At 42.7% G+C, this 11391-nt stretch overlaps 1 protein-coding gene across 1 annotated transcript in view; it reads right to left on the bottom strand.

The window, feature by feature from the left end:
• Window positions 1-1194: 1194 nt before the first annotated feature.
• The window catches only part of PPFIBP1 (PPFIA binding protein 1), a 113795-nt gene continuing 103598 nt past the window's right edge, over window positions 1195-11391 (bottom strand). Inside the window, 6 exon segments of the mRNA XM_070755086.1 lie at window positions 1195-3545; window positions 4296-4361; window positions 5294-5476; window positions 7700-7888; window positions 10113-10238; window positions 10406-10528. Coding sequence (XP_070611187.1) covers window positions 3459-3545; window positions 4296-4361; window positions 5294-5476; window positions 7700-7888; window positions 10113-10238; window positions 10406-10528 — 774 coding nt within the window. The 3' untranslated portion in view covers window positions 1195-3458.

Below are 11391 nucleotides of genomic sequence, written 5' to 3'. Positions count from 1 at the left end.
CTGGATCCAAAAAACCACCCGCTTCTTGCAAGTTAAAAATTAATAACCTGGTTTAATTTTTTCCCTCTTTCCTCCCCATTTCAATCCGATGAGTCGTTTGGAGAGAGTAACTCAACTCTTACTCACAACATTCTTAGGGAATGTATGAATCACAGCTGCAGTGTGGTTAATTTGGTAAGCCAGAGTGGCACACACAACACACAAAGAATCCGGATCAGGGTGTTGACAATCACTGGCTCTTAGTGGAAAGAATTCACAGCAAAGGAAACGGTCCATGCATCTTTTAAAAAAGAAACGTTTTTTCCTTTATTACTTTCTCACCAAAGTGGTGTTTGCTAAGTCCCTCAATTTATTTACAGTCCTGTACTTATTAAATGGAGAACGACCAAAGGACCTTTTCTCTACCTGCATTTCAGAATAAAACGTGTACCTTTCCAGGTCATATAGCCATAGTCGACTCTATAAAACCTTTATTAGACAACACCTAGACTACTGAAAGAGAGAGAGATGATAGATAGATAGAAAGATAGATGATAGAGAGAGAGAGATAGATGATAGATAGATGATAGAAAGATGGATGGATGACAGACAGACAGATAGATAGATATAGATAGATAGATAGATGATTGATAGATAATAGATAGAAAGATAGATAGATGGATGGATGATAGACAGACAGACAGACAGATAGATAGACGATAGATAGAAAGATACATAGATAGATGATAGATACATAGATACACAGATAGATAGACAGATAGATGGATGATTGATAGATAGATGATAGACAGACAGATAGATGGATGGATGATAGATGATAAGACAAACAGATAGATGTTAGATAGATATAGATAGACAGACAGACAGACGATGATGGATGGATGATTGATAGACAGACAGACAGACAGATAGATAGATGATAGATAGATGGGTGGGTAAGTGGGTGGATGGATGATAGACAGACAGACGGAGACGGACAGATTAGAGTGTGAGAGAGATTAGACAGATGATTGATAGATTTGGGAGGGGAGGGTGTCCTGTGAATTCTACTCCTGCCTTAGGGATGAAAGCCGGCTGGGTGACTTTGGGCCCAACATACCTACCAGGGTTGTTGTGGGGGAAATAGGAGGAGAAAGCAAAATTAGGTACATTGAGTTAATCTTTAACAATTTAATGTAAATAAACCAGGATTCATTTTATTTCTCAGTAGGTTTTTTATTTCTTGAACACAGCAATACATATATTTCAACTGACCTCGTTGTACACAAAACATCCCCCAAAAATATCCAATAATGATAGTTCATCTTGTGTGCATTTATATAAACCCCTTGGCTTAATTAAGAGCCTTATATTACTCTCCCCAGACCCGTAGTAATAAGAACTATTTTCCTAACCAGAAAAAAAAAAAAGACAGCCATGTTCATCATAAGTAAAAATTAATATATCTGGTTCTCTTCATATAATGCATAACAGGGGTTTTTTAATGGCTGTATTGCATTTTCATTCTTTGGATTTACTTATTTTTGCATCTGAGCTTGATTTTTCTGGGTATATTTTATCCAAATAGTGCAAAAATCTGGTTTTTAAGAGAGCAGAAGATATAATTTCGTATTCGTTGAATTTTAACAAGGAACCGAAATAGGCTGTTGGTAAGGGAAGGGTTTTGCTTTTAATGAAAAAAAAAAAATTCAATTCATAAATTACCTTTATTTACAAACGTTGTCTTTCCTTTCGTTCAAACAAACTCAGGAACCCAGCGAAACAAAACAGTGGTGAATCGATTTAGAAATTGATTTTAATGCAGAAATCAATTTTAAAATTATTCTCCTTATCGCTGTATTGGGGAAGCTTTTCGAGACTTTAAGAAGGCAAAACCCAATAATTTTATAGAGCAATCATGAGTCCATCTCTAAATGAATGTGCATGTGGCAAAATTCTTAGAATTAGCACCAATTGGCAAAGAATTCCATTTCCACCCAATGAGACACATCTCAAAATGAAACTCGTCGCAAGCAGAAAAGGAAAAACACGTCGAAAAATTTCAGGAAACGAAAGATTTGAGATGCAATGTTGGAAGTCTTTCTCCAATCGGAAACGCTACTTTCCCAAAAACTGAACGGTGAGATTCAATAGAAGGGAATCCACTGATAACCACTATACTATTTTTTGTCTACATGCCAAAAACCTAAGTAGCTCTTCTTACAAAAATAAAATAAAAATCTTTGGATCACCAATTCCAATGTTGAGGTCCACACTATCTCTACAGCATCCAGAAATTCCAAATCTTTACGTCCCAAAGAGAAAAGGGAAATTAAAATTTAAAAATTTGAAAAGTTGATATTGGAGTAGGAAAAGAGAGGGGGGGGTGAAGGGGGGCTGGCCAAGGTTTTCCATCCAAATTGGACGAGTCTGATTATTTTTTAAAAAAAGAAATACCCAGTAAGAAAGGCATGCTTTATCTTGAAGATGTATAAACATTCAATAGGTTATCGTAAACAGTCGTTCAAAGGCAAGATTTCGTATCTGAATTTAATACTGTAAAATAACGTGGATTGGCTAAAATTCCTCGGCATTCGAAGATAAAAACGTTGCAATCCAGGGGTTTAAAAAAGGTCTGGACTCCAGATTTTCAGCTGCAACTGCTAAGTTTTAAAAGATTGTAAAAACTGTTATTTTATAAAAAGGGGACGGGGACAATTTTCACCCTGTAGGTTCAGAGAAATTTTCAGGGATCTCATTTCTTGCAAGCAATGGTCAAGGTGAACTGGTTTCTCCAGGATCCAGCTGGGTTTTTAGGCTTTTAAAACACATCACAGTATAAAACCTCTGGCCCATTATGTACTCAATACATTTTTTTACCCCATAAAAACTGCATTTAAAAAAAAAAACCACACAAAGTTTTCAACACGTGGCCGATTCGAAGAGGCAAATCAGAAGAGGAAGTTGGTTTTTAACCTTGGCAATGGATGCCAATATCAGAGGTTTGCAAAGGATTATTCCTCCCAGGGGTTTGGGGGGTTTTTTTGCATTACTGGAGTGAAAAGAAAAATTATAAGGGTACATTATGGCACATTGTACATAAAACATTATGGTGTAGAACAGGGTTCCCCAAACTTGGCAACTTTAAGCTACACCGGCTGCAGAATTCTGGGAGTTGAAGTCCACAAAGTCTTAAAAGTTGCCAAGTTTGAAGACCTCAGCGTCTTATTTAGAAGAAGAATGGCACAAATTGCTACGCGGGAGGAGGGAAAAGGGGGTTAGGGGGTCCTTTTTTCTTCCCATCTCATCAATTTACTAGAAAACCTGGACGATTAGACTTCTTACGATCGCTCCCCTCCCCGCCATCAGTTCTTGCAAACGCTGGTCAAAAGGGCTTTCTCCCAGGAGGTGCAGGGTCCATCATGCACGGCAGCCATGCTCCAAAATGGGTCTGTCCCCCCCACCTCCAACTGCCCCGGTCACACATTGGAGTCCTCGTCTGTGATACTGGCACTGGGAGACTGGGTGGCCAAGTCCCTGAACATGTCGTCTTCCTTCAGCATGTGCTGCAAAGAGAAGGCGGGGAAGAGTTAACTGGCGGGGGGAAATCCCATAGGAAGGAAGGAAAGAAGGAAGGAGGGAGGGAGAGAGGGAGGGAAAGAGAGAGATGGAGAGAGAGAGAGAGAGAAAGAAAAAAAAAGGTAAGGACGGAGAGGGAAAGAGAGAGAGAGAAAGAAAGAAGTAAGGAGGGAGGGAGGGAGGGAAAGAGAGAGACAGAGAGAGAGAGAAAGAAAAAGAAGGAAAGAAAGAAAGGAAAGAGATTAGATTAGATTTATTGGATTTATATGCCGCCCCTCTCCGCAAACTCAGGGTGAAAGAGAAAGAAAGAAAGAAGGAAGGTAAGGAAGGAGGGAGGGAGAGAGGGAAAGAGAAAGATAGGAAAAATAAAGGAAGGAAGAAGAAAGAAGAGGGAGGGTGGAGGGAAGAAAGAAAAAGGAAGGAAGAAAGAAAGAAGAGGTAAGGAAGGAGGGAGAGGGGGAAAGACAGTGAAACAGAAAGAAAGAAAAAAGAAAAGGAAAAAGAAAGAAACAAAGGAGGGAGACAGATTGATTGAGTGAGTGAGAGAGAGATAAAGAAAGATTGGAAAGATAGAAAAGGAAGGAAGGAGGGAGAGAGGGAAAGAAAGACAGGAAAAATAAAGGAAGAAAGAAAAAGGAAGGAAGGATGGAAGGAAGGAGAGGGAGGGAGGGGGAAAAGAAAGGAAAGAGAGAAAGAAAGAAAGACTAGGGGGATGTGTCAATTAAACAATGACTTACGGTCAAGTTGTTGATGCCTTCGGAAAAAGCTCCAATCTGCCTCACGGTCCCTTCCGAATCTTCCATCTTCCAAGGAAGGAAGGAAGAAGAAGAAGGTGAGAGATTCCTATAAATCCCACATCATAGAACCGTCTTCACTGACCTACTCAATGCTACACTGGACCCATCTATTCTTTGAAGTTTAGCCAATGCTCAAACAAGACGGGAGAGAAATAGAAACGCTTGGATCGAAGGAACTTTTCACACATCCAGAAACGCACGGAAGATTCTTGCGCAGGAAGCTAAACATTTTTAAGGCACAACCGCCAAGAAAAGTCCAGTGGCCTTTGGGTTCCACCATAAACTGGGTAATGGAGAATCTCTACAGACATGGAGAAGATTCTCCAACATAAAGTTTGCTTTTTCTAACTTCACAAATACTTTGGCTTACTTTAGCGTGGCAAAAACACCTCCAATATTCTTTTCGGCAACGTTGAAACTCCACCCTTCTTCTCCACTGACCCCCTGACGTCAAATACATCACTACAATATTTAACCCATTCTTCTTAATATCTTCTTCCAGACCTCTGTTCTCTACTTTTCTGGACCCTTCTGAGTTTAGGATTAACCCAGCGAGCATCTGATTCTCCCTCACTAGATCCTGAACTCATAGCCCCATCCTGTGGCTGGCCTCCCAGCTGTTCTACTACCTGTAACCCCGGCCCCCCCACTACTTCATAAACACTATCTGAATCCGAGTCCTCAATATCTTCATCATCCTCCAACTGATCAGGAGTATGTACAACACCAAGTAGCGAATCCGCGAAAGATGAACCGCGAAGTAGCGAGGGATTACTGCGCAGGTAAATGACCCAGACGATACACTATTTACTAAATACCTAAAAAAATGCATTTGGCTAAATATGTTAAGGAAAAACATATAAATAAAAATAAAATTTAAAAAAGAGAGAGGAAGAGGCAAGACAGACCACACATCGTTCCGTTTTAACCCGAAATACCTCTTCCAATCTGTCCAGATCATCGTCGTCATAAACTCTGTTATCCAAACCCGGTTTAAACCCTTTCTTGGATCCGGTTCCTGCCGCGTGACCCAAATCCATGGGGCACACATACTCTTCTCCTCCGTCGTCTTGCTTCTTCTTCCTCAAATTCCCAAAGTTACTGAAGGTGAGTTTCTTTGGCTGAAAAGAGAAAAAGTCCAGCAAAGTCCTTGAGCACAGCTGGTCCTCGGGTTACGACTGCAATTGACCCGGAATGAGAGATGGATTTTTTTTTCATGGCATCGGACCAGGATATCTCCGGAACCGCCTTCTGCTGCACGAATCCTAGCGACCGATTAGGTCCCGCAGAGTTGGCCTTCTCCGGGTCCCGTCAACTAAACAATGTCGGTTGGCGGGGCCCAGGGGCGGCCCTGGCCCTCTGGAACCAGCTCCCCCCGGAGATTAGAACTGCCCCCACCCTCCTTGCCTTCCATAAACTCCTTAAAACTCACCTCAGCCGTCAGACATGGGGGAATTGAGGCCTCCCCCCCCCCCAGGCCTATACAATTTATGTATGGTATGTCTGTGTGTATATCTGGTTTAACATTTTTAAATGTTTTTTAAATTTATTAGATTTGTCATGAATTGTTTTATTGTATGCTGTGAGCCGCCCCGAGTCTATGGAGAGGGGCAGCATACAAATCTAATAAATAAATAAATAAATTTGGAGCATATTACTTAAGCATATTACTTAAACTATTTATTAATTCAATTTATAAGCCACCCTTCTCCTAATATGATCCCAGAGGGTGGGTAAACCACAACAGTATCCAGATAGGTACCATCCTCGCATTCCTACACTGCTCAAAAAAATAAAGGGAACACTTAAGCAACACAATATAACTCCAAGTCAATCAAACATCTTGTGAAATCAAACTTAGGAAGCGACACTGATTGACCATCAATTTCACCTGCTGTTGTGCACATTCAACTTTGTACAGAACAAAATATTCAGTGAGAATATTTCATTCTTTCAGATTTTGGATGTGTTTTTTGAGTGTTCCCTTTATTTCTCTGAACAGTGTATATTCTCTAGAAAACTTTATTTATTCTCTGTTCAGCCCTAACTAGCAATACCAAAAAAACCTTAGACTCGCTAAACATTTCATAGTCCTTTTACAGCCCTCTCTTAGCAGTTTACAGAGTCAGCCTCTTTCCCCCAACAATGTAGGTCCTCATTTGACCCACCTTGGAAGGATGGAAGGCTGAGTCAACCCTGAGCTGGTCAAGATTGAACTGCTGGCAGTGGTCAGAGTTTGCCTGCCATGCTGTATTCTAACCACTGTGCCACTAGGAAGGAGATTGAGGGAGGGAATAAGGGAGGAAGGGAGGAAGGAAGGAAGGGAGGAAGGAAGGGAGGGAGGGAGGAAGAAAGGAAAGAAGAAAGAAAGAAAGAAAGAAAGAAAGAAAGAGAGGAAGAAAGGAGGGAAGGGAGGAAGAAAGAAAGGAGGGAAGGTAGGAAGGAACAAAGAAAGAAAGGAAGGAAGGAGGGAAGTTAGGAAGGAACAAAGAAAGGAGGGAAGAAAGAAAGGTGGGAAGGAAGGAAGAAAGAAAGAAAGAAAGGAGGGAAGGTAGGAAGAAAGAAAGGAGGGAAGGTAGGAAGGAAGGAAGGAAGGAAGGAAGAAAGGAGGGACAGAGGGAAGGTAGGAAGGAAGAAAGAAAGAAGGGAAGAAAGAAAGGTGGGAAGAAAGAAAGAAAGAAAGAAAGAAAGGAGGGAAGGTAGGAAGAAAGAAAGGAGGGAAGGTAGGAAGAAAGAAAGGAGGGAAGGTAGGAAGAAAGAAAGGAGGGAAGGTAGGAGGGAAGGTAGGAGGGACGGAGGGAAGGTAGGAAGGAAGAAAGAAAGGAGGGAAGAAAGAAAGGAGGGAAGGTAGAAAGAAAGAAAGAAAGAAAGAAAGAAAAGGATAGCAATAGTGCTTAGATTTATATACTGCTTCCCAGTGGTTTTACAGCCCTCTCTAAGTTTACAGAATCCGCCTCTTGCCCCCAACCATCTGGGTCCTCATTTGACCCACCTTGGAAGGACGGAAGGCTGAGTCAACCTTGAGCCGGTCAGGATCGAACTTCTGGCAGTGAGCAGTGACTTTGCCTGCAATACTACATTCTAACCACCGTGCCAGGCAGGGCTCACTGTTAGCCACAAGAAACCAAGTTTATTTCATGCTACCTACGGACAAGAATCTAACCGACTAACGATCAAGGCCAATTGGCATTCGATGAGAATCAACAGAACTCACCCGAACTCTTCTTAGTGATTCCAAACTGATGACACCTTTGACCCCACCCTCAACCTCGGCCTAGTCGCCTCCGGCGTCGATTTCCCCAAACCGAAATAAGCCAGAAAAACCAAGACCCTTCTTCCGATACCTTCACTTTGGCGGTGGCTGTCAGGAGGACGTAATCGGGCCCTTCCATGGCTTCGCGCTTTCCCTGTTGAGCTTCGCTGCCCACCAGCAAATTGAAATGAGTGGCCAAGTGCCGCCGCAGGAGCGTCTTGCTGGGCGGGATGTTAAGCAGCTGCGCCAAGGTCTCCACGTTAAAACGAGGCTCCAGGACCTGCGACACGAAAACCAGATTTCAGAACTCGGGCATCCGGTAGATTCCCGTCAACAAACGTCAGTCGGTTTGCAAAAAACTCAAGAAGGAAATCTATTTATTTATTTATTTATTTATTTATTTACTTACTTACTTACTTACTTACTTACTTACTTACTTACTTACTTACTTACTTACTTACTTACATACATACTTATTTATTTACTTATTTACTTATTTACTTATTTACTTACTTACTTACTTACTTACTTACTTACTACTTACTTACTTACTTACTTATTTATTGGATTTGTATGCCGCCCCTCTCCAAAAACTCGGGGCGGCTAACAGCGACAATAAAACAGTGTACAATAGTAATTTGGTATTAGAAATTATTAAAAATCCATTAATATAAAAACCAAACATACATACAGACATACCATGCGTAGAATTGTAACGGCCTAGGGGGAAGAGCTATCTCAACTCCCCCATGCCTGGCGGTATAAATGAGTCTTGAGTAGTTTACGAAAGACAGGGAGGGTGGGGGCAATTCTAATCTCCGGGGGGAGTTGGTTCCAGAGGGCCGGGGCCGCCACAGAGAAGGCTCTTCCCCTGGGGCCCGCCAAACGACATTGTTTAGTCGACGGGACCCGGAGAAGGCCAATTCTGTGGGACCTTATCAGTCGCTGGGATTCGTGCGGTAGCAGGCGGTTCCGGAGGTAATCTGGTCCATTGCCATGTAGGGCTTTATAGGTCATGACCAACACTTTGAATTGTGACCGGAAACTGATCGGCAGCCAATGCAGACTGCGGAGTGTTGCAGAAACGTGGGCGAATCTTGGAAGCCCCTGATTGTTCTCGCAGCTGCATTCTGCACGATCTGAAGTTTCCGAACACTTTTCAGAGGTAGCCCCATGTAGAGAGTGTTGCAGTAATTGAACCTTGAGGTGATGAGGGCATGAGCGACTGTGAGTAATGAGTCCCGGTCCAGATAGGGCCGCAACTGGTGCACCAGGCGAACCTGGGCAAACGCCCCCCTCGCCACAGCTGAAAGATGATGTTCCAATGTCAGCTGTGGCTCGAGGAGGACGGACACTATCGGGCATGCGAGAATGGCCACAGCCATAATTCAATGCCCAGGGAGGGCGAACACAGCAGAAAGAACGTTCGTTGTTGTGCTTTTTAGATGACATTTTTTTAGGGGTCCATTTTAGATCGTGTGATAGGGTAGAACCTAGAAATTTGAAGGTCTCTACCGTGATGCCTAGTATTGTAAGAGGTGGAAGTATGGGAGGGTTTCTCCTAAAGTCTACCACCATTTCTATGCTTTTAAGTGTATTTAATTCCAGACTGTTCCGGTCGCACTCTGTTGTGGTTAGCTCTGGCCCAGCTCCTGCCCCAAGGACTGTGGATGTGGGGGAGACATCCACATGCCGCATGCCTGTTTTGCCCCCGGTGGAATCTGCTGATGAAGGCAAGAAGACATGAGTGACAGGGAGGAGGAGAGTGGGGCAGACAGCTCAGAAGGAGATCAATGATCTAGCTCCTCCTTGGATTCAGAACAAGAGTTAATGATACAGCCACGCATGCGGAAAGCGATGCATAGGCAGCAACAACTGAGAGATTATTATCAAAGAAAATGAGGCCACCTGTGGTTGGGTGGGGCTGTGGTCATTAGTGAGGCTGCTATAAAGAGCAGCCTGTGGGTTTGGCCATCGTGGAGGATTATCTGATCCTTGTGTTTCGTGACTGCTTTACTGACTTTGACCTTTTGTGTGCTGATTTTTCCCCGCTTTGAAACTAAACCAGAGCAAAGTGTGTTTCACTTTGTGAAAGAAGAAGGACTGTGAATTGCCTCCCAGCTGCAAGCTAAGTATCACAGAACTGATAAGGGACTTGTATAAATTACCAGGTTGTTTGGAGACGAGGGCTCTTGGCTATACCAAAAGAGGGCTTGGTTTAAGTGAATTTTCATTATAAAGAACATTGTTTTGAATTTTCAAACGTGTGTGTGTCTGAAATTTGTACCTATGAATTTTTGGGAGGAGTCTACCAGAGAGCCCGACAGAACAGGTGTATACGTGCAAACACTACTAAGCCAGTTTGTTAGGAGTGGTTAATCAATGAAACATAGGTTTGAACAAACGGAGAATGTGTTACGTTTTCTCTGGTCTGTAGCTGGGGTAGAATAGTAAGTTCCAAGCCATCAACTTAAAAAAAAAAGATATATAAATGGAATAATGACCATTAAACCACCGTGAACTCCGCTTCCTCTTAGATTCGGAGCATATTCAGCCAGATCCACCGAACGCAACCACTCCATTACTCGATGATTGGTCCACTGAGAAACTTCCGATGGGGTGATGTTATTCTGGCAACCAAAAATACAACAAATTAGAACATTCATTTGAAACATAGAAATATAGAAGTCTGACGGCAGAAAAAGACCTCATGGTCCATCTAGTCTGCCCTGATACTATTTCCTGTATTTTATCTTACAATGGATAAATTTCGTATTTGAATATTACGGGCGGATACCTCGTCGGATGGTCTCCTGCGCAGACAGTTGGGTTCGAAGCTGTTCATTCGGAGGACCTGGATGGCTCTTTTGATGCTCAAATGGTGGAGGACACTCAGAACTTTCAAAGACAGCAAGTCATCCTGCAGACATGGGCACCGAGAAGAAACCGACGACAACAAAGCCACAATCAGGTATTGGAGGGAAAAATTGCATGAATGTCCTACAGGTGGTCCATAGACTTACGGTATAAATTATTTAATTTTTTCCCCCATAGAAACTTTTTCAGTACACTACAAAATACCTTCTATTCGTGTTACAATTAAAACATTATTTCATTAGTTAGTCATGTATAATCTCCAAAAATTCAATTCCAAATTATTTACTTTCAGTACATATCAAACTCCCAAACCTTGACCCTCAACCTCTAATTCTGGCATCTAAATAACCAATTTTCTTCTAATTAAATTCCTTTTAACAATGTTAACTCATTATGCTTCTCATCTTACAAATCTATATAAGCCGCCGTGCCTTATTCCACTTCTTACACATTTTTCTTTAAAAACAAAAACCCTTATACGGTGATACCTCGTCTTATGAACTTAATTCGTTCCGTGACAAGGTTCGTAAGATGAAAAGTTCGTAAGACGAAGCAATTTTCCCCATAGGGATCAATGTAAAAGCAAATAAGGCGTGTAACCCCCTCCCAAAAGTCACCCCTTTTGCCTTGCACCACTGGGAATCCCCGCCTCCGGACTTCCGTTGCCAGCCGAAGCGCGGGGATTCCCCTGAGGCTCCCCTCACTGGGAAACCCCACCTCTGGACTTCCAATGTCAGCCAAAGCACGGGGATTCTCCTGAGGCTCCCCTCACTGGGAAACCCCACCTCTGGACTTCCAATGTCAGCCAAAGCACGGGGATTCTCCTGAGGCTCCCCTCGCTGGGAATCCCCGCCTCCGGACATCCATTGCCAGCCGAAGCACTGGGATTCCCCTTCATTTTTGCCA

The sequence above is a fragment of the Erythrolamprus reginae genome, chromosome 6 (genome assembly GCF_031021105.1).
Source record: "Erythrolamprus reginae isolate rEryReg1 chromosome 6, rEryReg1.hap1, whole genome shotgun sequence".
In the NCBI taxonomy this organism is placed as follows: Eukaryota; Metazoa; Chordata; class Lepidosauria; order Squamata; family Dipsadidae; genus Erythrolamprus; species Erythrolamprus reginae.
The sequence above is the reverse complement of the archived record's forward strand: the minus strand, read 5'-3'. Positions and strand labels throughout refer to the sequence as shown.